General features: G+C 39.2%; 1 protein-coding gene across 4 annotated transcripts in view; it reads left to right on the top strand.

The window, feature by feature from the left end:
• akap10 (A kinase (PRKA) anchor protein 10) overlaps nucleotides 1-27,905 on the top strand; it is a 41,498-nt gene that overhangs the window by 10,933 nt on the left and 2,660 nt on the right. Inside the window, exons 4-14 of one of the 4 annotated variants that reach the window (XM_079814340.1) lie at nucleotides 4,262-4,834; nucleotides 11,223-11,321; nucleotides 11,630-11,714; nucleotides 17,875-17,998; nucleotides 18,923-19,059; nucleotides 20,511-20,655; nucleotides 20,774-20,938; nucleotides 21,050-21,159; nucleotides 23,282-23,364; nucleotides 23,705-23,757; nucleotides 23,884-23,964. In XM_079814340.1, the coding sequence (XP_079670466.1) occupies nucleotides 4,262-4,834; nucleotides 11,223-11,321; nucleotides 11,630-11,714; nucleotides 17,875-17,998; nucleotides 18,923-19,059; nucleotides 20,511-20,655; nucleotides 20,774-20,938; nucleotides 21,050-21,159; nucleotides 23,282-23,364; nucleotides 23,705-23,757; nucleotides 23,884-23,964 (1,655 nt within the window). Of the gene's footprint in view, nucleotides 1-4,261; nucleotides 4,835-11,222; nucleotides 11,322-11,629; nucleotides 11,715-17,874; nucleotides 17,999-18,922; nucleotides 19,060-20,510; nucleotides 20,656-20,773; nucleotides 20,939-21,049; nucleotides 21,160-23,281; nucleotides 23,365-23,704; nucleotides 23,758-23,883; nucleotides 23,980-27,905 lie in introns of all 4 variants that reach the window. The other 3 variants (XM_079814338.1, XM_079814339.1, XM_079814341.1) reach the window with 3 other exon arrangements.

Here is a 27,905-nt window from a genome sequence, read left to right as displayed (position 1 = left end):
ATGTATATGTCAAAATGTAAAAGATTATTAATGAAAGTGAAGCTGTGAAGGATGGATTGTCCTTTTTTGATTATTCAACTGGCAAAAATGCGTCATTGGATAAATGGTGGTCCGATGAATCCATGATATTAAAAGTAAAAATGTCAGCTGTGTTGCCAGAACCAATACTGTAAAAAAAATATTTTTAATTTTACAGATTGATCTTAAATTTACAGTAACAAACAATATATTTAATGAACTGAAATAATGATAATATACCAAATTACTGAATTCTGTTTTTTACCTTTATAATACACCGATCAGGCATAACATCATGACCACTGACAGGTGAAGTGAATAACACTGATCTCTCTTCATCACGGCACCTGTTAGTGGGTGGGATATATTAGGCAGCAAGTGAACATTTTGTCCTCAAAGTTGATTTGTTAGAAGCAGGAAAAATGGGCAAGCGTAAGGATTTAAATGAAGGGCCAAATTGTGATGGCTAGATGACTGGGTCAGAGCATCTCCAAAACTGCAGCTCTTGTGGGGTGTTCCCGGTCTTCAGTGGTCAGTATCTATCAAAAGTGGTGAACTGGCGACATTGCCATGGGTGGCCAAGGCTCATTGATGCACGTGGGGAGTGAAGGTTGGCCCGTGTGGTCCCATCAAACAGACGAGCTACTGTAGCTCAAATTGCTCAAGAAGTTAATGCTGGTTCTGATAGAAAGGTGTCAGAATACACAGTGCATCGCAGTTTGTTGTATATGGGGCGGCATAGCCGCAGACCAGTCAGGTTGCCCATGCTGACCCCTGTCCACTGCCGAAAGCGCAGCGCAATAGAGGGCATGTGATCATCAGAACTGGACCACGGAGCAATGGAAGAAGGTAGCCTGGTCTGATGAATCACATTTTCTTTTACATCGCGTGGATGGCCGGGTGCGTGTGCGTCGCTTACCTGGGGAACACATGGCACCAGGATGCACCATTGGAAGAAGGCAAGCCGGTGGAGGCAGTGTGATGCTTTGGGCAATGTTCTGCTGGGAAACCTTGGGTTCTGCCATCCATGTGGATGTTACTTTGACATGTACCACCTACCTAAGCATTGTTGCAGACCATGTACACCCTTTCACCCTGGTGGCTGTGGCTCTTTCAGCAGATAATGTGCCCTGCCACAAAGCAAAAATGCTTCAGGAATGGGTTGAGGAGCAAAACAAGGAGTTTGAGGTATTGCCTTGGCCTCCAAATTCCCCAGGTCTCAATCCAATCGAGCATCTGTGGGATGTGCTGAACAAACAAGTCTGATCTATGAAGGCCCCACATCGCAACTTAGAGGATTAGACGATCTGCTGCTAACGTCTTGGTGCCAGATATCATAGCACATCTTCAGGGGTCTAGTGGAGTCAATGCCTCGACAGGTCAGGGGGCCAAAAAGGGGGGCCAACAAAATATTGGGACATAATGTTATGCCTGATCGGTGTATAATGACAACCAACTTAAAATCACAGTGATGAAACCAAGTTAATCATAATTAGCTTTTCCACAAAGCTGAGATAAATGCTAATATATAGAAGGTGCACTCAGTGTCATACACAAACACTAAAATAATGCAATTATTTGTTTCAGTGAAATCCATCAAAAGTGTCACACAGGGAAGTAGTCAAACGTAGTAGGTGTAGTAGGTTTGGTTGTCGTACTAGTTGTAAAAGTCATCTTCAGCGTTATCATCTGCCCTCATCTGCCCTATAGAATGTCTCGTCTTTTGTTATCATGTCCTAACTCCTCCTTTACATTTAAAGAAATGCAACTTTGAAGCACACGTGTTGACAAACCAGTGTTGCAAGGTGACTTTGGTAAAGACGATGCTTCCAACGTCAAATCTTAAGGTGTTGTCTCCCACACAAAGAGGGTTAGTATTTTTCTGCTCAAGTACCCTTCTTTGCGTTCTGATACTGGAATCATTGCTGGGATCTCTGAGTCTGAGTTCACATCCCAACCATATTCTGGTGTCCTGTGGTGTTGAAAGAGGAAGGTGTGGCCTTTAAAAGCATTCAAAGGAGGTCACAGCTCTATTATACGATTTGTTTTGTGTATGTGTTTATTTATGGAACAAAGTCTGTGCCACTGCTTTATAAGAAGAAATAGAATGCTGGGTGTGATCTGGAGATGCCATGGGTTTGAATTGGAGGCATTAAATGCTAGTTAGGTGTTGTTCATACTTTAGGGTATTTGAACAAACATCTAATACTAAGTATTGAGATTAGACATGTGCTGACTGGGACCAGAATATGGAGACTTAGGGGTGGGCTCTTTTGATTTAGACCACCTTAGCAACCATTTAGAACACCCTAGCAATGTAACTCAATGCCCTGGGATCTTTTTGGGGAGTTTTGGACAGGCAAGCATTGCTCTTTTTTTTTTTTTTTGTCACTTTTTCTTCTTAAGTGGAAGGAAGCTACTTTTTTCCCTCACGTGCAACCTAGCGCGGTCATTATTTGGGTTAGTAAAATAACAAAATGATAGTTTTAAGTAGAAAAAAATATTAATGTAAAGAGATATAGTAAATGACCTACCTAAAAAAACCGACAATATCATCGACCATCGCAATGTTTTACTGTAAACATCGTCAACTGCCAATTTAGTTGACATCGCCCAACCCTAAGCGGCAGAGGATTTCAGAGTCCGCACCCTTCATAGTTTATTTAAAAATGACAAATGTTCCAAGTGTTCTGAAACAAAATGATTGATTTGTGTAAGTAACAGACCCAAAAGTCATCCCCATCTCCATCTCTCGTAAAGCTCAGATCCTGTACACACATTCAAAAGTTGCCACCAAAAGAAGCATTACGCCAGCTTTGATTGTGAAATGTCATTGGCTCCTGTGTGTCTTGTGACCGATTGCGTCATGCTAAATTTGGGTGTATCTTTTGAGTGAGATATAACTGTGTTCACGATGCGGGATCATTTTAGTTCATATATAGATATGAAATGACTACAGAAGACTTTGATTGCAACACAAGATATTTGTAATACCATTATACTGTTTTTTTTTTTTTTTTTTTGTGTTTTTGCAATAAAAATATCCGTGACTCTACTTTTATTTGCCCGTTACATGTTTTATGTTCTTGAGAATTGGGTTGGGGTGGGGTTAGGTTAGGTGCTCCAAAATATCTATGAAAGTACAAGTATTTATAAAATAATTTCTACTTTTACAAATGCAAAGAATTAAATGCATCTTGATTAAGGCAAACACATGAAAGCAATGGAGTACCCTTCACGTCAAAAAGTGATGCTAAAGGGGTAGTACCCTTTGAGTAAAAAAAATGACGGCATGCATCAATAGCTGCGTCCCGTTTCATAGACTGCATACTTCAAATGCCGCATTCGCAGGCCGATTGCGTAACAGTGGCGCGACAAAGGCTGTCCAAATTCGAAGGCTCCTTCAAATGCGGCTTTAAAATGCGTCCTTTGTTTCCCGGGCAATGAAAGAAAAACGGTTAATTTTTTGCAGCCTAGCCTACCCCAGATTTCATTACGCGCTCGTGTCGTGTCAGGATTGACGGATTACACTTTAAATGCAAGTATTGAATGCAAATCGAACTTCGAGACCTTCGATGGCATGGCCTTTGAAGTATGCAGACTCTGAATTGGGACACAGCTATAAGGTGACTAGTTGGGGAGTGAGAATGTGTTGGGATTTTAAAGGGGGCTATATGTAGAGTTCAGAAATCCTTGTTATTAACGACACCGGTGGCCATTAAGTGAACTGCAGCCAGAACCTTACGACTATAATGCTGATCAAACCTGCCAGATCCAACAAAAATTAGATTTTTACCTGCTAGCCTGTTGCTTAGTTTATTATATTTAGCTGAAGAGTGAATAGGCTACATGCTATCACTGGAACCTGGGCCAATTGAGTGCCAATCACAGAGCCGGTCACAATTAACAAAAGCTTATTGGTGATTTAAAACCATAGGCTTTAAAAAAAAGCTGGACGATGCACCTTCACTATCTTCTATTGATGAAAAGTAAAGCCACCAATGTCCGAATATGGCGCGGACATCTTGCGAATCACATAAATGCTGCTCCTTCACATAAAAATCATTCTACAGTATTTCATAGACAACCTAGGATGTCTAGGAAGGTCTCATTTTTCAAGTTACATTTGCAACAAAAAAGTGATTAATACATGACAATTCTTACATATAGCCCCTTTAAGTATGTTGTCTCTCGATAAAGAAACATGGTTTGTGTGTTTTAAAAAGTGTTTTTTTCTTTCCAGGTCGCTCCAGTGTCAATTACCACCTTCAAGAGACTCGCTCTCGGCTGTCTAAAACCGTAGACCAGATCCTGCGAGATAATGTGGCCATGCCGTACTTCATACAGTTTATGGAGACCCGCTCAGCTGAGCACCTGGTCCGCTTCTGGTTTGAGGCTGAGAGCTTTCGGTCCACCAGCTGGTCGAGGGTCAGAGCACACAGCCTCAACTCAGTCAAACATAGCACCTTGGCTGAGCCCGCTGCTGCTCTGGGATCTCCCGACTCGCCAGACTCCCCAGACGACCCCAGCAGGCCCACAGCTCTGGGCGAGGGAGATGAAGAGGACCCCTTCTCCTCCCGGACTTCCTCCCGACCTCACACCCCCAGCCCTCAGGACACTTACTCTCATACCGGGGCTCTGATGGGCCACCGGAACTCTGTTAGCTCAGAGGGGGCGGCCCGGCCTGGGACTCCCCACCTGCAGCCCACCCTAAGATCAGAAACGCCCACCGGACAGCCCTCCTCCAGGACAAGCACTCCAGTTAAAGGCCAGTCTGCTGGTGGCCTCCGTGAGCTCTCTGAAAAACTTATGAAAAGTGAGTAGCAATGATTTGTATTTCAAGTGTTTTAGCTGTTTGTTTTGACATTATTCCTGCACTCAATCCCTCCAGCTATGGACGATAACTATAATGATAAAGATATAGTTCTAAAAATCGTTCTATATATGAAAGAATAGCAGAGTCAACACTATAATGATAACGACACAGAGAAACAATATCGTTGGAATCACTTTCAGAATGATTTTTTCCCCCCAGCTGATGAACGATAAAAACAGTGACAACCAATCAGAATCCATCCTGCTTTAAAGCGCTCAAGCATTTAAAGCAGCTGACGACAAAACTGCAGCACGTGCTCAGAATAAACAGAACAATACTGTGCATTGGTGTGGACGCCTAATATTGTTATCCTTATAGCTATTATCATTATAGTTACAGTTGTGGTCTGAATTATTGGCAGCCCTGGTAAATATGATCAAAGGCGGCTGTAAAAATAAATCTGCATTGTTTATCCTTTTGATCTTTTATTTTAAAAAAAATCACAAAAATCTAACCTTTCATTGAGATATTGAAAGTGGGGGGTAAATCACATTATGAAATAAATGCTTTTCTCCAAAACACGTTGGCCATAATTATTGGCACCCTTTTATTAAAAACTTTTTGCAACCTCCTTTTGCCAAGATAACAGCTCTGAGTCTTGTTCTATAATGCCCGATGAGTTTGAGGAACACCTGACAAGATTCCTTCATACAGAAGCTCTCCAGATCCTTCAGATTCCCGGATCCATGTTGGTGCTTCTTCTCTTCAGTTCACCCCCCTCATTTTCGATAGGGTCCAGTTCAGGGAACTGGGACGGTCATGGCAGAAGCTTCATTTTGTGTTCAGTGACACATTTGTGCTTTGATTTTGATGTTTGTTTTGGATCGTTGTCCTGATGGAAGATCCAACCACGCCCCATTATAAGATTTCTAGCAGAGACCGTCAGGTTTTTATCTGTTGGTATTTGCTAGAATCCATGATACCATTATGTATCTGAGCACGATGTCCAGAACCTCCAGCTAAAAAACCACAACATTGAAGATCCAGCATGGGGTACTTTTTATCCCTGTTTGCACAAAATCCATCTGGCCCCTTTTGAATTTCCAGTCATGTCTGACAACTGAATATGCTGGAGTTTGTTTCTGGATGAGCAAGAAGGATTTTTCTTGAATCCCTCCCAAACAACATGTGGTGATGTCTTTAGTTGATTGGAACTTCTAAATTATTGCCCTGATGGTTGAAATGAGAGTTTTCAATGCTTTAGCTATTTTCCTAGAGCCACTCTCTATTTTGTGAAGCTCAACAATCTTTTGCTGCACATCAGAACTATATCCTTTGGTTTTACTCATTCTGATGAATGATTAAGGGAATTTGGCCTTTGTGTTTCCTCATATTTATACTCCTGTGGAACAAGACGTCATAGCTAGACAAATCAATGCTCGGTTACCCTGGTGTGCCAAAAAATTAAATATTAATGGGAATATACTTCAGAGATAGCCTGGTTAAAACCAGACCATTCTCAGTAGTAACTGAGTTATGGTCTGGCAAAGCTTCATAGACAAATCATTTCCAAAGGGGCGTCACCAACGGGCGTGGCTCAAATGCCTCTCGGCGCAATTGGATAGACCTAAAACCAATCAGAGCGATGAGGGAGATGACGTATGCAGAGCGACGCAGAAACTCTGGCGTTTCTCAATATGCGTTCTTGTCTGTACTTGTGTTCTCAAATAGGAAATGTCCCCGGTTTCCATTTCAGAAATCTGGTCACCTTACCTAAACCACATATTAATGTTTAATATATTCTTTTTAAAATGTAAACGAAAAGAGGCAGGGTGTTTTATACTTCGTTTTATTATAAATATATAAGATAATCAATGTAGGCCTAGCTACGCGTTGCCTGAACCACATTCGTGTGGCTATTATTATTATTATGTTTAATTTTTATTTTTTTATGAAATGAGGCAGTGGTGTTTTATGACATATTTCGTACGCGAACTTCTGACTTGCGTCCGTGACTTGCCAAGTTTGACTCCGGAGAACGAACTCCCGAGGACGGGAGGACACTAGTCCGCCTAGTCTGCTCTTGACAGTATCACTCAGTATATATTTGTATATGTAGTGCAGGCAATGCATATCTTCAATGCATGTTTATAACAAAACGAAATATAAAAAACCCAGCCTCTTTTCGTTTACATTTAAAAAAAACACACACACATAATATAGGCTATGATTATCACTGTAATAAATTAAATATGACACAAAACACAACCCAGTCTCTTTTTGTTAAATGTCAGTTTATGTGTGATCATCAATAGCAATTATAAAAGTAGGCTATAAGTAAAAGGTATAAGAAGCTATACAATAAATAAAGCAATTCAGTCAAAGTCAGCGCTAGGAGACTACAACGGTAAAGTTTAATATCTTAAAAATATTAAGTTATGAAACTTCACTTTGCCCTCAGACAAAACGATCTGTCTAGGAACAAATTATAGATTAATGAGAGCAAAGATCAGCCGTTAGATCTACACAAGACGAGACGGTTTAACAACTACAGGGACATCAGAGCCAGCGGCAGACGGCAGAAGGACTGGCCGAGGAAAGGCGCCTCTCGTGGGCTCAATGATCGATTGAGCGCCGCTGAACCACTGGAACTCACAACTCCGAAAACGGCAGATCAAATTTTTAAAAAAGGCGCTCTCTTTATAAATAAACCACAGATTTGAGCTTTAAACAACTTCATTCACTCATGAAAAGGACTTAAAACTATATTTTGTAAAACATTAACACTACCAGAGGACTCTTGCTAAGACCCATTCGTTTAGCCACCAAAGGGCCAAGCTGGTATCAGACTTTTGTCGAATCCAGTCGGTAAGACAGCGATAACATCTTTTTTTAGATATAAAGGCTTCGAGTGTTGTTCTTTGCTCGGGTTTTAACGAAAAGGAGAAGTTTAAATCGCTTAAAACAGACGCGATAGCTGATTCGAACGAGTGATGCTCCACAGTAGCGGCAAATCTGCTTCAACGTCGCTGCGCTGTCGTCATCGTGTAAAGCCCGCCCCAACGTTTCTAATTGGTGCCCCGATTTCTAGGGTTTAGAAATGGGTTTGAATGGACTCTTTGCCAGACTACTTGCAGAGCAAATCTAAATTTGCCGGAAGTTGTCTGGGTTTTCCCAGGCTACTTCAGAGATATTTTACTCATGAAAAATTCTAGGGGCGTCAAAAAATTTGGCCAACATGTTTTGGAGAAAAACATTTATTTCATAATGTGATTTTCCCCCCGATTTTTCATTCTTTTACTTCAATGAAACCCGACTCTGATCCTTCGAATGTTCCGATCTAATAAATTCCTCATCGACACGACATCCTCAATAAACCTGTCTCCGGCGTGATGACTCCGATCCTTCGACTATTCCGGTCTAATCTGACTTCTGACCTGTAATGTTGCCAGGATCATAATCATACACTGTTTGTTCATTGGCCAGAGGAGAACTGGCACCCCGACTGAGCCTGGTTTCTCCCAAGGTTTTTTTCTCCATTCTGTCACCTGATTCCTTGCCACCGTCGCCTCTGTTGTCTTTGGCTTGGCTTGCTCAGTTGGGGACACAACATTTTCAACCATATTACTGATCAGCTCATTTCAATTATCAATTATTTTCAATTATTAAGTCATAATTAAGAGATAAAATGTTGAAAATTTTATTTGATTTTAAATGTCCTCATTATAAGATAAAAATTCTAAAATATGATTTTAAAAGTCATAATAGTGAGATAAAATGTTGAAAATACGACATGCTAAGTCATAATTATAAGATAAAATGTTGAAAATATGATTTTAAAAGTCCTCATTATTAGGTAAAACCTTAAAAATATGACAAGCTAAGTCATTGTGAGATGAACAGTTGAAATTAGGACTTAAAAATCTAAATTATTATTAAAAGTCCTAATTATGAGAGAAAAAGCTGAAATTAGATTTAAAAAAGTCTAAATTATGACCAAAACACACACAAAGACATTTAAGAGATGAAATCATGCTTGTTATTTTTTTTAATGCACTTTTAATTTTTTGATTCACACTTATAATAATCATATTTACATTATTGTATTGTGGTGTGGTAAATTAACAAAATAACCAAATTCAATATTTACAGTATTATTTTTACATGCGTTTTTACATTTTTAAATCAGTTTTTACTACAGAAAGGAATCAATCAAAAACTTACTTTAGCTTTTCATCTAAAACTAAATTAATTTCCTATCATCACTGTAAAGCTGCTTTTGAAGCAATCTGTGTTGTGAAAAGCGCTACAGAAATAAAGGTGACTTGACTTGACTTGAAAGGTTAGGTTTTTGCTAATTTTTTGAATGATAGACAAAGGATAAACAATGCAGATTTATTTTTACAGCCATCTTTGATCATATTTACCTGGGGTGCCAATAATTCTGACCACAACTGTATATATTATTATAGTTATTTTTAGTTATTGGTCTTGGTGTGAATGGGCCTTGAGAGAACATTCTGAGTTCAATGCTGCTCAAGTAGCATGTTCTGTGGTATGCTCTTGATTACCACATACACCACATATCCTTTCCTCAATTAAAGGAATATGGTGTGAATGTGTGTAGTATCAATGTAATCTGGACGTACTTCATCCGCCATGTTTTCATTATCATGTGACCCACCAGTGCCAGTTGCATCTCTTCAACTCACTGATCAATGTTTAAATGTAAATAAAAGCCTACATTCAATCTGTTCATCATATAAAGCAATTGAGTCTCTTCAGAAGATTCGGATTAAACCGCTCAATTCATAAGGATTAGTTTTACGATCTCTTTATGAACTTTTTGAAGCGTTGAAGTGGAAGTTGTGTAGCTGTCAATGGAGGGACAGAAAGCTCTCAGATTTCATCAAAAAGATCTTCAATGTGTTCTGGGTTCGGAACGTCACGAGGGGGAGTAATTAATGACTGAATTTTCATTTTCGGGTGGACTAACCCTTTAACACATGATGTTTAGCCTAAGTGTTATTCTTTATCCTTTAGAAACAGTACATGGATGCCCAACATATTTAGCACCGCATTGGTTATTTACTATTATTTTTATTAGTGTTTTTGAACTCTGACCTGCAAATTTAGTTTGATCAGTAGAGGATCTAAACAACCTCTTTGATTAAAAAACCCCAAAAAACAACAACATCCTTTTTTCTTTAAAATCGTTACATTAATCGTGTTTGTATATAATTTTTTTTAATAAAGTGGAAATCACTTTAGTAAATAATGTAAACTTTCCACTATAAAACTGCAGGGTTTGCTAAATTCATTAGTAATTTGGCAAAAACTGCTCCCTAAACTTCAGTTTAAACAGAGCATTCCTTAATATCCGTAGGAATCATGGCAATTGTGCTTAACTCCAATGAGTTTTTCATGGTTAGTGGCTTTTTACCATTACAACATATTCCTTTCGTATCAGACGATGACTTTTAATACCCATTGGTTTTATTGAGCAGGCTTGGTAAATGATCCCATTTAGCATCTTGGCAGTAGACTACAATGAACAGAAGTAAGGAGCTGAGTATTCATTTATGGCTAATACAAAGAAGCTCCAAGCTGTAAAAGCGGTGAATGGAAAAAGTCAGTTGAGCCGAAAGACATCAAATCAGCTTAGACGGGGAGTCAGATCCTATCAGCCTGTGGCTTCTGCACCGAGAGTATTCAGTGTCTTAAAAGTGAACACGTCTTTGTCCACTTCATTGCATTTTATAAGGCTGGCTTTTCTGAACGCCTCATATGGATTTTATGAAAAGCGCTTCAACATTTAAACATGATGAGATTCCTTATCAGACGGACACCCATTAAACCCAAACACTTTCAACATGACCTTTAAACACAGATTCTTACTCCTCATGGCTGATCTGAAACTATAAGTCTTATGTATATGTATGTATGTGTGTGCGTACATATGTGTACATATGTATGTGTGTTTATATGCACAACGGTGCAATTCAAACGTGTATATATACATGAACATACAGTATATACTTCTGTAAAAGATTTAGTTTTTCTGGTGTCTCTGACAAACATGCTCTTCAGTATGAAATATGCACATCCTGTATTTGAGTTTGATATTAATGTTTAACAAGGTGTAGACGTAAGATTTGTCCCTAGGCCGTTGCTTTAACCGCACTAGTCATTTGTTTGATTAATAGTGACACTTAAGCGCGCATGAGGCTTTGATAAATAGCCATGGTTGAAATGTGAATTATAACAGTTCTGTGAAAAGGGATGTTACATTTGATAAAAAGGTGTTTGCTGTGGATTGAGTCTGATATGTCCTTCATTTTTTCCTTTTCTATCCATTTTCAATTTCCACATATTTTTTCGTTTGTAGGTATAGAGAGGGATGCCGTTAACATTTTCACCAAATACATATCTCCAGATGCTGCTAGGCCTATTCCCATCACTGAACAGATACGCAACGACATTGTGGGTAAGAGAATTCCTTATCGCAATGACCTCTGTGTTTAATGACGGCTTAAGAAGTACTCCAATGTTTTTTTTTCTTGGTAATTATATTTAAGGAGATTTTGTGATTAGTAAATGAGTGCCAGGTTTTAAAGATTCATCCTCTGGATGGTTGTCATTAGATACCTTATTTTAATTTAAGTACATTTTTATGTTGCATATCCTCAAAATGACTCCCCTTGATTGGTTGGAATGGACTTGAACATTTCAATAAGGTTTTCTGTTAGGATCGGGTAGATCTAACGTTTTTTTTTTTTTTTTAACTTTTGCCAGCGAAAATCTGTGGTGAGGATGGACAGGTGGACCCAAACTGCTTTGTCATTGCACAATCTGTTGTGTTCTCCATCATTGAACAACAGTAAGTGATTTCACTCTGTTCCTGTCCTTGACAATTATTGCTCTTGTATAGAAGTGTACATTTATCAGTTTTCATTCTTTACATGCAATGTACTCAAGGGGCGGACTGTGTAAGCATGCATAAAGACGTCTTTGGCCGTTCATGTCATTAAGCATTTTTAAAGGGTTAGTTCACCCAAAAATGAAAATTCTGTCATTAATTACTTACCCTCAAGTCGTTCGACACCCGTAAGGCCTCCGTTGATCTTCGGAACAGAAATGAAGATATTTTAGTTGAAATCTGATGGCTCTGAAAGGCCTCCATTGGCACAATGCACGGTTCACTCTCAAGACCCTTAAAAGGTACTAAAGACGTCGTTACAAAGTCCATCTCACTACAGTGGTTCTACAATAACTTTATAAAGCGACGAGAATAGTTTTTTTTAGCAAAAAAAACCCTAAATAACGACTTGTATAGTGATGACCGATTTCAAAATAATGCATCATGAAGCTTCAAAGCGTTATGAATCAGCGAGTCGAATCATGAAGCGTGTGCTTCATCACTGCATATGCTGTGACACGCATTTTAGACTAATCCTGACTTGTGCAACTTTGTACACATTTATTTCTTAGCTGTAGTATTAGTTCTTACTTTGCTAAAAATATACATTATTTCTGATTATGGCATAGCTTTCTGAACATGCAATTAGGCTAATAAAGTAATGATTAAAAAAACACAAACGCTTGATCAAGGGCCCGGCCTGAGGATAGTGCCGGGAAATCTCTGCAAGTTCGGGCTCGGGCAGAGAATCTAAACTCTAAAGTACAGTTCAAATTCCGGATGTGTCCTTGATCCACCCCTTTTATCGAGGATGCATCGAGAGGTGACTTGAGCGGACTTAAAAATCTGTGGTTTATTTATAAAGTAGAGCGCCTATTTGAAAATTTTATCTGCCGTTTTCAGAGTTGTGACTGTGAGATGCAGGCGATTACCGGGGGCTCAGCACGCATGTACCCCACCGAGAGCAGCCTTTCCTCGGCTAGTCTTTCTGACGTTTGCTGCTGGCTCTGATGTCTCTGTAGTGGTTAAACAGGAGATATAATTCGTCTTTTGTAGAATGGGTGATCTTTAGTCTCATGAATCTATCATTTGTTCCCTGGCAAATCGTTTTGGCTGAGGGCAAAGTTAAGTTTCATAACTCATATTTTTAGGCTATTTAACTTTACCGTTGTAGCCTACTAGCACTGACTGTTTGACTTGATTGTTTGCTTTATTTAGATAATCAAGGTATGCGTTGCCTGAACCACATTTGTGTGGTTATTAATATGTTTAATAATTTTTTTTATGAAAATGAGACTATGTAGAGTGGTGTTTTATTACATATTTTGTTTTATTTTAGCCTAAAATATACATAAAGAGATAACCGGAGTAGCCAGAGCGAATGACACTGTCAAGAACGCTGCTGTTCCAAAAGCAGAGTACCGGACCTGTGTCCTCCCGTCCTCGGGAGTTCATTCTCCTGAGTCGAATGTGGCAAGTCTGAACTACCAAGGACGCAAGTCAGAAGTTTGCGTACTTGGTATTGAGAAACGGTCCTTGTTTCTGCTTCTTCTTCACCTGTGTTTTGATCCGGAGATTCTGTACTAGAAGATGTGTAGCAGCCTTATAACTACCTTATAACTACCTTATAACCGTGAAAACACAAAAAGCCAGAAAATTCTGTCAATGGCAGTGAAAGAGTTAAGACGCTGTGTAAAGTATTATTTTAGTTTTAAAAAATGTCTCAAGATATATCTAGTTCAGTCGCGAAACTCTAGATCATAGGTATTTAAAGGTCCCATGGCATGGCATTTTTCTATTATTTTATAGTGTTTCCTGAGGTGTACTTATATTGTTAGTATGATTTTTACATCATAAAATGTCATAATTTAGAAATAAAAGGCATTTTGTCTATACTGCTGTTTGCCCTGTGGCTGAAGGCCCTGCTTCAAGAGGCGTGTCTGCTGTGAGACTTCAGTAAAAACGCCCACTGTTGTGATTGGCTGACATCTTTGCATTTGAAATGAGCGGAGGGGGCGTGGTTTAACGAGGTCTACGACGCACGAGCTGCTGCCAAAGAGATGGATGGACCTGAATTCACTTCTCATCAGTTCTCTCAGCATGTCTCAGTTCAGGGTGAACTGTTGTAGTTACTAGAATATACTTCAGGTTATTAGTTTATTTCTAGTCGGAGGGGCTGTCACTCATGTCAGAAAGTTAGTAACTTTAGTAAATTATGGATCAGCGCTGACTCGAGACGCGAACCGTTTAGAACGATTCAGTCCGATTTGGTGAACTGGTTCGGTTCACTAAAAAGAACCGATTCAAAAGAATGATTCGTTCGCGAACCGGACATCACGGAGACGGAGCGATTGCTAACAAAGTTATTTACAGTAACTACTGAGTTGTGAGAGCGCTGTCTGTCAGCGCGATTTTATTGTGTTTGTATCTGAGAGTTCTGAATAAACACGAGTCCCAGTCACACCGAGTCCGTCTTCATCATTATTACCAACTTTGTAACACATGCAATGTACCATTACAGCGAGATGAACGAGTTAGTAAGTTTGATTAAAGCATTATTTCTAGATATGTTCCAATCATATTAAAAGCGTCAGTGACGCGCATTGAGTAACTTACACAGCGCAAACAAATACACAACAGCAGTAATCGAATGTAATCCAGTTTATTGTGGGGAAAGCTGGCTAGCCTAGCCGGATACCCTTACGCTTAACGTTACCCCCATTCTGCTTAATCTCACGCCGCGTTTGGTGCCTCCGCTGTGGGCCAGATGCAGTACTGGGGGTCGGGGATGTTGAAGGCCGAGCTTCGGCGTGCGTGAGGTTTATCTCTAAAGACGTGACTCTGCCGATGTTAAGCAGAAACTCCCGACTGTATGCACATTTAAGAACAGATAGACGCGACGAGGACGTACAAAAACACTGACTCACAAGATAGAAAACACGAAAACACCGTTCTGTCAGGAGAGAGAGAAGCCGCAGTGTGTGCACGAATAATAAATAATTAGCTACACATAAGAAATCACTGATCACAGATCAGAAGGAACTGAAAAAAGACTTCTGTTTTCATTTGTACATCCAAACACTGAGAAACTGCCAGCATTCACTCGTTCACAACCCATGATCTCTCGAGCGCTTGCATGGGCGTGCCAGATTCTCTGGGCGGAGGAAAGGGAGGTAACCGTTCCTGCTTGGACGTCAAACCAGGAGACTTCAGGATTGGCTCGTCTGGCCTGTCATTTTCTCAAAGGCAGAGAAAGACAGCCAGAACTCGGTTTTACACTGATCAACATTTCTATCCACTTGGGGACAATATTCAGGCAAGGGGAACTCATATTAATGTTGAAATACCTCATAAAATGAAAATTTCATGCCATGGGACCTTTAACCTTGCTCCTGGAGGCTCACTGCCCTGCAAAGTTTGCATCCAAACTGCTTCAGCTTGTGGTTTTCAAGCAATCCTGAAGAGATTGATTAGCTGAATCAGGTGTTTTTGAGTAGGGTTGGAGACTGGCACAGGCCGTTCTTTTACATGCATTTGGAGAGCAGTCACATCATTTACTAGAAGCTGATTGGCCTGTTGCTCAGCATTTAAATGGTTCAATGTTAGCTGGTCCTGCAGTGCACTATCAGTGTTCCTCTGAAACCCTCCACCTCCCCCAGCTCCACCTGCCTAGATCTGCTATGGGATTTATATATGTCTATTCATGCAGCAACAGCAGGTCTTACATGCTCACAGCAGCTTTTCTGTGTATCTGTTGGCAGTAACAAGTCCACCAAGACCAAATACATTAAAGTTAGGGTTTGTTTTTCAGAAACACTTTTTCTTTTGTCTTACCTGCCTGTCAACATATATTTCCATACCTCCGCTCATCTGTTCACACAGACGTCACGTCATCAGTGCGTTCCGTGAGGCTATGTAGAGCTGTAGACTAGAGCTGCAACTAACGGTTATTTTTTCTGTCGACTAATCTATCGATTATTTTTTCGATTAGTCGACTAATCTAACGATTATTTTTCCAGATTAATCTTATTATTCTTTTTTACTGATTATTGTATTTCAAAGAGGGTAGTGAATTTGTATATTATTTTAACATGAAATAAATGAATGATGACAATATTAATTGTATTTCAGGAAGGGTAGTGTACATAGTATGCCATTTGATATTGAAATATATGAACACAAGAAGCTTTTTAAACATAATATATAATGATACTATTCATCATAAAATGTATACAGAGTAGGCCTAATTAGGAAAAGTTGTTTACTATAGTAGTTGAGTATGATTTACTTATTGATTTGTGTCAATAGTAAACGAAAATGCACTTGTATTTATCTGCAAAAGGTTCACATACAGGAGCTTTCAGCATTGTGTTAATGTATAACTAGTCGTCTATTTTGAAGATACATGTGCATAAACAACGACTAAAGCTGCCAGAAGTTTTAGCCCAAACTTCAAAGACACATTTAAATGATTAAAGCTAGAGGCATATCTTAACTTTAATGTTACTTTAATCATGCAAACTACCTATATACAGCAAGTTATTATGCATATGTGTTTGGGACAGAGCGGAACCAGGTCGCATTTACAGCAGATATATGCAGCCCATAATAAATAAAAGCACGAGACGTACTGGGGTCGGAGAAGAACCCCGGAAAATGTGACGGTCTGTTGCAATACACGCGCCACGGTTCAGCTGCGCGAGAGAACACTGGAGAGAACACTGGCAGCAGGGTTGCCAGGTTTACACAACAAAACCCACCCATTCGTTACTCAAAACTAGCCCAAAACAAGCCCAATCGCGTTTCGGGGAGGTTCTCTGGTAAACATCGCGTTCGGGGGGTTAAATATGTGTGTTTTTTTTGCTTCAACCCGCGGACATGAGACACAGCCCGCGGCAACAGTGTAGAAGTAGCCCAATTCCGCGGAAAAAAGCGGACTTGGCAACACTGACTGGCAGTGTGAAAGCTCCCGCTCTCCACGCGCACAGCTTCTGCTCTGCCACCGCGTGCAGTGTGAAACCGGCGTTACAGAGCGAACAAAGCACAGTTTTATTCGGCTTCTGTTTAAAGTACTCCCACACTTTTGAATGTCGCGGTCTGGCTTTATATGATAAATGATCATTTTCACTATGCCCGGGAGCAGAAGCCGCCATTATTCTAGATCTTCTGTTCCATTCTAGAAGGAAAATAATGTGGCGTCGACGCATTTCACGCACGTCGACGTATTTTCGTAGTCGACGTCATCGACGACGTCGACGCGTCGTTGCAGCCCTACTGTAGACAGACAAAAAGCGCCACAAACAAACAACAGTTCCTCCTGAACCAAAACAATGAGCTTATGCTGCCTTCACGCCATGTCGTAACTGTAATTAGAAGATGGCAACCTGTGATGTTCGTACCTTGGAGCTGTTCACGCCCTCGGACTCTGAATTGTGCGTTTCTATGTCAACACTATCAATGGCGAAATGAATCTGCAGCAGTCAGGTGGTACAAGTCAGAGCTTGTTGTTCACCTTCATTATTATTGTAATGTTATGTGCTTTGAGACGTGAGGTAATTTAACACTTTGCAGACTTTGCTCTTCGTGTGTTTTGGAGGAGGCGTGGCTTTGGAGAGCGCTCTCGAGGGTGGGATCTAATGCTTTCAAAGCTAGCTTGCTATTGCTAGCCTCTCCGAAATTGCCTATCCTACCTTTAACACTGTCACATCCAGAGATTTATGATATTTGACGAATATTTTGTTCCATTCCATTGTTCTCCTTCTAGCTGTTATTGAACACAAACTGCTTTTGCTAGGTGTAGAGCTGGGGCTGCGCTGCCTCCAGAAAATAAGCTTCGCATGGAGGTGGTACTTTAAGCTTTAATAGCTTCTTATGAAATGTATTTACAGGTCAGAGGGCATGAATTGTTATTTTGCCTTAATTTTTATGCTAATGTGTTCCATTTTTATCTTGTTATTGTTTTTATCATTTTATATTTTGTATTCATACAAAATTGACATTGACAGGATTAATCTTAATGAATGATGTAGCTCTCTTTGCACTCTATTTATTTGAAATATATGTTTATGCAGTTGCTTTTCCTTCTGTAATTACATGGAAATCTCTGGCATCTGTTTCACAGGCACTTTAGCGAGTTCTTGCGCAGCCATTATTTCTGTAAGTACCAGATCGAGGTGCTGACCAGTGGCTCTGTGTTCCTGGCGGACATCCTTTTCTGCGAGTCGGCCCTCTTCTACTTCTCTGAGGTGAGGATGCTTACTCATGACTGACCAACAGGCATCTACCTCTGAGTATGTTTAAAGGAATTTTAAATATGGTTTTCCATAGACTTATAGCTTAAAGGGTTAGTTCACCCAAAAATGAAAATTCTGTCATTAATTACTTACCCTCATGTCGTTCGACACCCGTCAGACCTCCGTTCATCTTCGGAACAGAAATTAAGATATTTTAGTTGAAATCCATTGGCTTAATGGTACTCTACACTCTCAAGACCCTTAAAAGGTACTAAAGACGTAATGAAGCGTTATGAATCACTGAGTCGATTCAGCGGTTTGAATCGCCAAATTTCAGCAGTTTGGCGGTTTGACACGCGATCCGAATCATCAATCGGCTCGCTGATTCATAACGCGTCGAAGCTTCATGATGCCTTGTTTTGAAATCGTCATCACTATGTAAGTCGTTATTTAGGGTTTTTTTGCGCACAAAAACTATTGTCGCCGATTGGTGTCAAACGACATGAGGGTAAGTAATTAATGACAGAATTTTCATTTCTGGGTGAACTAACCCTTTAACTTGTATTTAACCCAAATATTTCTGTATTTCATTCCTATATGCAATCCATATATATATAGTAGATGTTGAATAATATATAAAGGGCAGTACTTTTTAACTGCGCGTTAAAATTGTATTTAAGTGTTTAATGAGTCCAGATATTAGGTGTCCTGTTAGAGCACACTTTGAAGTTGAATTTATGCACAGAGCTGTATAAGCACAGGGAATATGCTGAGCTCGACAATCTGCCCAAAAGGTTTCTAAAAGGCAGAATTCACCAAAAGTGCAAGTGTGCGTAAAAGTTGATGGATTTCTGATCCAAGTACATTTGAAGTGCCAAGGGATTATAAAGTGGGATTGAAACCTAATTCAAAGTGTGTGCGTATGTGTTAATATAGTACATGGAGAAGGAGGATGCAATGAATGTGCTGCAGTTCTGGCTGGCTGCAGAAAACTTTCAAGATCAGTTGGCTGCCAAGAAAGGCCAGTATGACGGACAGGAAGCCCAGAATGATGCCATGATCCTCTATGACAAGTATGTCCTATCTGAAATTCTGTATAATCTCTGATTTGGCACATTATTTCTGTCTAGTTTTAGGGATGGATCAGGATGGTCAACTAATTGACTAGTCATCAAATTATCATATTGTCAGAGAATTTAGTTTTTTAATTTTGATTTTTTTTAATTGGCGGTTCTATAATTAGCATAAATTGTCAACTTCTCAAAATTCAGGTTTTAGCCATTTTGTTTACTTTTAGTGATTTTTAAAAAACATTTAAATTCCACTTAAAAGTAAAACTTGTTGGAGAAACAAATTAGTCTCTCAATGTATAAAATATTACTATAATGACCTTAAATGACCCCTTTATTTTGTTCTGTTCTGTTCTGTTTTTTATTTATTTATTTATTTTTTATTCAACAATATGCCCCACCATTCAAATGTTTGGGGTTGGTAATATTTTTAAATGTTTTTTTTTAAAAGAAGTCTCTTATTGCTCACCAAGCCTGCATTTATGTGATCAACAATACAGTAAAAGATAATATTGTGAAATATTATTACAATTTAATATAATAATATATTTATAAAATGTAATTTATTCCTGTGATGCACAGCATCATTGCTTCAGTCTTCGGTACCATGTGATCCTTCAGAAATCATTCTATGATGCTGATTTGATGCTCAAGAAATATTTCTTATTGTTATCAATGTTGAAAACAGTTGGGCTGCTTTATATTTCTGTGGAAACGTAATACTTTCCCACAGTATTCTTTGATAAATAGAAGGTTATAAACATCCGCATATATTTGAAATAATTTTTTTGTAACAATGTGAAAGTCTTTAAAGGTCCCATGACATGAAAATTTCACTTTATGAGTTTTTTTAACATTAATATGAGTTCCCCTAGCCTGCCTTTGGTCCCCCAGTGGCTAGAAATGGCGATAGGTGTAAACCAAGCCCTGGGTATCCTGCTCTGCCTTTGAGAAAATGAAAGCTCAGTGGGCGTTTACACTGAAGTCTCACAACAGATACGCTCCTTCAAACAGAGCATTCAAGCCAGAGGGCTAAAATCAGGATAGAAAAATACCTTTTATTTCTAAATTATGACATTTTATTATGTAAAAATCATACTAACAATATAAGTACACCTCAGGAAACATTATAAAATAATAAAAAAAATCCACATCATGTGACCTTTAATGCATTATTGTTCAATAAAATGTAGTTCTAAAAAAAAATCTTACTGACCCCAAACTTTTGAATGGTAGTGTATGTTAGCACCCTTCAGCAAGCATGCCTGATTGGTTTGTGGTAGACATGACCCTAAATCAGCATTTTAATACAGAGCTTCCTTATGACCAGCTAGTCGTTCAGGCAACCCACAGGCCTGTCGATTTGCAATTATTCACATCCTTATGTATGTGTCAACAGCATAACCATTACTCTAGGTAGAAAAAAGACATGACGGTTCATATGCTCTCCTAAGGTATTTTTCACTCCAAGCCACAAATCCATTGGGTTTTGGTGACTCTGTACGGATGGAGATCGAATCCAATATCTGTCGAGAAGGTGGACCTCTCCCAGACTGCTTCAACACTCCACTAAGACAGGCCTGGACCACCATGGAGAAGGTGGGCTACATCACCTCAACACTTTTATGTAAATGTGTGCAAGAGATGATAAAGGTGGTAGGTAGGTTGTATTAAGAAGGAAAATCCTACTGAAGTTTTGTTGTTTTCTCAACCTCAGGTTTACATGCCAGGCTTTCTGTCAAACAACCTTTACTACAAGTATTTGAGTGACCTTATTAACTCTGTACGGGTGGACGAGTTTATTGGTGGAAATGCCAACACTCCGAACCAGGGCTGGACCCAGGAATGCGACCGCAACGTCACTGAAGGGTCACACGCCCAGGTGATTCACTGGTTTTTTATTTTTTATAATACAAGGATTCTTCAAGAATATGGTTGCAAGTATGAGTAACTTTGTCCTGATATCCCAAAATGTTTTCACTTCCGGTTGCAGCAAGGTACTAAAAAAGCAGCAATCAAGATCCTGAAGAACTTCGATGAGGCGATAACGGTGGACATCGCCAGTCTGGACCCTGAGTCTCTCTACCAGAGACCATATGCTGGGTGAGTCAGGGTTTGAAACCCCCATACTACACTTCCATTAGGGCTGGACGGTATGACGATATACAGTATAATGTGGCCACGATATAAAGTGTCTTATCGTTAGAGAAGCCGCCTCTCTAAGACGGCATGCAATCCCAAATTCAGTTCTCTTTCATGACTTAAATGGTCTAATACACACCATTATGTCAAAATGTCGGTTATGTCTTAAGTGAACGTAAACAGTTTTAAAGTCCGAAATGCAGATGTGTGTCAGTATATTCAGTCCTTGCATTCGGTGTTAGAAGGCAGAAGGTATATTAGGCTACTGTCACTTTTTCATTTTTCACTTTTGCACTTTTTCACTTTTTCACTTTTTCACTGTCACTGTTTCATTGATGTTAATCAAACAGCAAAATACACAGAAATTCACTCACTGCTCTTGACTGAAAAACTTTTTTTATCTTTAAGAATCAATTTATATTTAGTTTGTACAGAGAATAATATACAGTGTTTTATTTTTACGTTTTATTCTTTTTCTGCAGTATTTCTTACATGTTAAACAAAATTACTTTACATGAAAGTTTATTTAATCTATTGCTTGTTTATTCCTATTGTTTTTATTATTTGCTGCTTTTTTTCTTATTTTAAATATCTAAAATAAAATACAGGCATGTGATCAGCTAAAGACAAAAAAGAAAGACCCTGAACTGCCCACCCCATGCAATTATTATTATAATTATAAAAAATAAAAAAAGTTCCTCCCAGTCAGCGACGGACAGTAATTCTTTTTTGTGCTATACGGTCTGCAACAATAACAAGTATGGAGGAGATGCAAGCAGCGCTGGTTATGTATTGGTTTACTAAAGATGTAATTAACAAAACGGCGGAAAAGAGACGAGCACTGATACTAAAGCGTGTATAAAGATTTAAAATAGGATAATGTATGTTATTATCAGCTATTACAGACATTGACCGTGCGATTGCTGAGACGAACGCGCGCCATCGGACAGAAAGAGCAAGACTGATAATTACTGAACGCAGAACGAACCTCGCAAGACTTTTAAAAATGCTGGTTGAAATAAAATGCTGCATGGAGTCAACCAATCAGCATGTTCAGCGCCCAAGTCCCTCCCCGAAAGTTCCTGAACTCTGAAAAAGTACTACCTCGCGAGCAGGGCCGTTTGGAGGGGGAAATATTTACCCGGAACTTCATTTAGACCCTGGTTCCTGCGGTCGAAACACACCGAGTACCACCCCAAAGTTCCTAGTTCCTGGGGAAAGTTCCTGCGGTGGAAACGCGGCTTTTCAAAAAAGTCTAAGAGTCTAAGACTGGATCATTATTGCAGTGATCATTATGTTTCTAGCTTCTAACCCTAATTGATGGAGTGTGTACCTTTTTAATTTCTTAAACAATGTAGGAAGACATATCATGGCCATATTCCAGGATTACAATGTCAAGAATTATCAGCTCAAACTGTGAAAGAATGGTTGGGAGGGAGCATGAAGAATCATTTTCACACATGAATTGATCGGGACCTTAAATTCGTTGAAAGACTTTGGGATGTTCTGGAGGAGACTTTACAGAGTGCTTGACTCTTGCATTGTCAATACAAGATCTTGAGCAAAAATTGATGCACCTCTTGATGGAAATAAATAGTTTAAGAAGCTCCCTCAATTAGGGTTAGAAGAACTGTCGCCAAACATATTTATTCTTATTAAAGCTAAAAAACTTTATTCAGTCAAGAGCAGTAAGTTATTTTCTCTTTTGTTTGATTCCCCTTTTCACGATGTATAGCGCTAATAACTATTTTTATCATCAAGCACGTCCTGCTCTTTATATTCTCATTCATGCATTTCATCACTCTGAAGTGTGATAGTGCCAAATACTTACTTACCACGATATAGCAAAATCTCTAATGATAGACATTTTATACAATGTTAATTTAAATATAATATTTAAAACATAATATTTAAAAATGTATATGATTAAAAATATTCTGCCATATAAAAAGTCAGCTAAAATAAAATGTGCCATTTTTTTGTGGTCCGATGGGGCCAGCAGAAAAATATCCTTTTTGTTGAGGTTTGGTATTATACACAAAACATTCAGATCCAGATTCAGTGTTTCTCGCTTTCATCTCAGAAGAATGACCTTTGGAAAGGTGAATGAGCTGGGCCAGTTCATCAGAGAGGCCGAGCCAGAACCAGATGTGAAGAAGTCCAAGGGTAGGACACACACACACACACACACACACACACACACACACACACACACACACACACACACACACACACACACACACACACACACACACACACACACACACACTTGCTTTTTCTCCTCTCTCTCACTGAAACACTTGCACATGTTGTGTTTTGTGAGTTGGCTCTTAGTTATGACTTATGCTGAAGTGCTCTTGCAGTCTTCAGTTTGTGTGCGGAGAGAGTGTTGCTATGGCGATAAGTAGCCGGTGTTGTGGGGTGATTGTGGTGAAGTGCGGTGGAAAGGAGGATTCACTGCTCTGTCCAGCTCACTCACTCACTTTCACTATTTCCTTTCTAACAGGTTCCATGTTTTCTCAAGCAATGAAGAAATGGGTGCAGGGAAACTCAGACGAGGTGAGCACCTGCTTATTGCATTCATATGTGTATATATATATATTTTATAATGTCTTTTTAATCAGTGGTAATTGATTTAAGCTTTTTAGGGTTCATGATATATACCGACTTTGTTTTTGGTGTCAGGCACAAGAAGAAATGGCATGGAAGATTGCAAAGATGATCGTGAATGATGTCATGCAGCAGGGACACCATGGAAGCCCTGAAGTAAAGTCAACAAAAGTGCATAATATTATTTTGTCTTCGCATTGATGCTTGTTGAACTAATGGGATAGTTGACCCAAAAATGAAAATTCTGTCATTTATTCACATCGTTCCAAACCAGGTTTACTTTCTTCTGTGGAAAACAAAGGTGATTCCTCGGAATGTTTATGCTCCTCATTTCCATAGTGATGCACCAACATATATTTTAAAGGGTTAGTTCACGCAAAAATGAAAGTAATGTAATTTATTACTCACCCTCATGTCGTTCCACACCTGTAAAACCTCTGTTCATCTTTGGAACACAAATGAAGATATTTGTGTTGAAATCTGATGGCTCAGTGAGGCCTGCATAGCCAGCAATGACATTTCCTCTCTCAAGATCCATTAATGTACTAAAAACATATTTAAATCAGTTCATGTGAGTACAGTGGTTCAATATTAATATTATAAAGCAACGAGAATATTTTTGGTGCGCCATAAAAACCTAAATAACGACTTGTATAGTAATGGCCGATTTCAAAACACTGCTTCATGAAGCTTCGGAGCGTAGTTTAGCGGGAAGTTTAAATCCCGTCTGCCTAGCGCAGGGGTTTTCAAACTGGGGTCCTCCAGAAGGTTCTAAGGGGTCCCCAGAAGATTTCAGAGAATAAAAAGGCAAAGCAAAAATGGATAGTCTACCCGACATTCTAATTGTTTCACTTCTAAATGTTTCTCTCCTTCTTCTTGCCGTTCATACTTTCTAGAATTGTATGTTTGCTTTGTATCTTTCTAGTGAGTTTTTCTCACTATAGTCCCCTTAAAGGGTTAGTTCACCCAAAAATGAAAATTCTGTCATTAATTACTCACCCTCATGTCGTTCAACACCCGTAAGACCTCCGTTCATATTCGGAACACAAATGAAGATATTTTTGTTGAAAGCTGATGGCTGAGAAAGGCTTCAGATAGGCCTCCATTGGCATTCAGTACATTTACACTCACAAGACTCATAAAAGGCACTTAAAACATCGTTACAAAGTCCATCTCACCACAGTGACTCTACAATAATTTTACGATGCGACAACAATAGTTTTTGTGCGCAAAAAAAAATCAAAATAACACCTTTATCCAACTTGTTCTTGTCTTCCGTGTGTGCCTCCACGACGCATGCACGAGAATATGACGCAGATCCGGCACTCGGACACATGACCCAGAAGCGATTTGTTTACAAGCAGAGGAAGACGCGCGTGTCTAAGCTGTTGGATTCTACATTGATCGTGCTTTAGGTCTCGGTGTAGTTCTCAAAATCGGGCTAAAGTGTGCATTTCATGGATTTCCGAACGCCGGCGCTACGTCATATTCTCGCGCATGCGTCGTGGAGGCATACACGGAAGACAAGAACAAGTTGGACAAAGTACAAAAAAGCACAAAAACTATTGTCGTCGCATCGTAAAATTATTGTAGAGCCACTGTGGTGAGATGGACTTTGTAACAACGTTTTAAGTGCCTTTTATGGGTCTTGGGAGTGTAAATGTACTGAATGCCAATGGAGGCCTATCTGAAGCCTTTCTCAGCCATCAGCTTTCAACAAAAATATCTTCATTTGTGTTCCGAATATGAGCGGAGGTCTTACGGGTGTCGAACGACATGAGGGTGAGTAATTAATGACAGAATTTTCATTTTTGGGTGAACTAACCCTTTAAACTCGCTCACTGGGGTTGAAAGGCAGTATTCTTAACGCAGTGCGTAAGTTGCTTACAAACATTTATTGTAAAAGATTTTTATACAAATCGTTTTATAAAGTTTATACATCCAACATTAAGCAAAGCCAATTTAAGTTTGGAAACTTAGTATTTATCTAACAGTTTAAATGTTTTGTTTCATACAGATGGATTTTTGGAAGGGGGTCCCTCAAAAACTGTTCATCATATTTGGGGGTCCTTGGCATCATAAAGTTTGAAAACCCCTGGTCTAGTGCGCTTCCCATAATGTTTACACATGAAGTCAGTAGCCGGAGAGTAGGCGGTCTTTCAAATGCATTCGACCATATGAATGCATTTTCGACTACCTCTGGAAGTGGTCGAAAGTGGACAAGCTTAAAACGATTTAGACCCCGTTTACACCTTTCTTTCACACTTACATCACATTAAATAGATTAAAGATTATGCGTATTTGGCGTGCTGTCCGGGGGAGGGCTCCGGGCTCTGAATTTTGGACCGAACCAAGAGTATCCCCCCCGTGATAGAGATAGTCTAGAACTAGACTGCATTGTATTATGGATTATGTTGACATCTAATAAGAGTTATTAAATCAAAGTGAGGAGATGGGGTGGTGAAGGAATGCTAAAAAACTCAACGAAAAGGAGGTAAATCTGCAGTATATATTGGTGTTGTAGTACTCAAGAGTCAAGACCGTACTCTTAAGACCATTTTTTTGAAGGTCTTGTCACGGTCTTGACTGCATTTCTCCTCGGTCTTGTCTTGGTCTCAGACTTGGAGGACTCTGGATTTTATCTCAAGACCTGTCAAGACCACAACTGCAAGGATATCACTAAATTGCTGGTGCATTGTCTGATTTAAACGTACTGCTTGAAATGCAATCAATAACTTCTTTTTAATGTGATTTATTTTGTTTCTGTGCTGCCAGGTTCAAAATCAATGCAGCATTGTCTCAAAAATGCCCAAAATTAATATAAATGCCCACAAAATTCTGAGATTTAATTTTTATTTTTAATATAACATAGAATATAATTAATCAGAGCAAGAGCAAGAGAACTGTTTTCATGAATATAAGCATGATTTCAAATTATATTGATTTATACAAATGTTCAATAAACAAGAAGTTAATATTAAATGACAAATTTTAAACTGTCTTTGCTAATTCTGCAACGTTTTGTTATTAAATAAATCAGCTGCTTTGAACAAATCTGTTGAATAAAGGATTCCGTGACTGTTAAATAATGTTAATAGCCTAGAAATCTATTCGCACCCTAGCGGCAGCAAATCTAATTTGCAGCCAGGGTCGTCTAGCAACTCTCCGTTGGCGTGCGAGCTGGAAAAACCAAACTCCGGTCAGGCCAATCACATCGTGTATAGAGTCGGTGGGCGGGCTTAACATAATGACGGCAGAGTTGCGGCGGTTCCTCCTGCTACTTGTAAACAAAGTCCTGCCAATAGTGTGTTCCCAGACCCAACATCTTGATGTGGGTCTGGCTTGTCAGGCTATAATGTTAATGTTTTAATGTTAAATTAATCTGAACATTTATTTATGCAGGTGTAATTGTACCAATTCAGATGCAACTTCTGTGCCAAGAATTTGATTGTTAGTGATTTGATTGGTAACAGCGCTATAGTGTCTTACTATTCTAATTGTATTTATGTATTTATTTATTTAATATAAGACATTTCTCAGACAGTAGATATGGATCTTTTAGATGAATTTAAGGAGTGCTGGTCTGGTCTTGGTCCTGTCTTGGTCTCGACTTGGTCTTGGTTTAGGTGGTCTTGACTTCAACACTAGTATGTATATATACACCTCTTATCGTTGATTAATTTGATTAGCTTAATGTGCTCCACTTGTGTTTAATTAAGTTTAATTATCTGAACGTGCTCCTCCCGAAATTTGTTAATAAAACATCACTTAGCGCCGTCTACTTGTGATCCGATCGACCAAAACTCATCTTTAATACCAGGTGTAAACCGGGCCTTAAAGGGTTAGTTCACCAAAAAATGAAAATTCTGTCATTAATTACTCACCCTCATGTCGTTCGACACCCGTAAGACCTCCGTTCATCTTCGGAACACAAATGAAGATATTTTTGTTGAAAGCTGATGGCTGAGAAAGGCTTCAGATAGGCCTCCATTGGCATTCAGTACATTAACACTCACAAGACTCATAAAAGGCACTTAAAACGTCGTTACAAAGTCCATCTCACCACAGTGACTTTACAATAATTTTACGAAGCGACG

This window comes from Gobio gobio (assembly GCF_949357685.1).
Source record: "Gobio gobio genome assembly, chromosome: 4".
Taxonomy (NCBI): domain Eukaryota; kingdom Metazoa; phylum Chordata; class Actinopteri; order Cypriniformes; family Gobionidae; genus Gobio; species Gobio gobio.
This window is presented reverse-complemented; position numbering and strand designations above follow the sequence as displayed.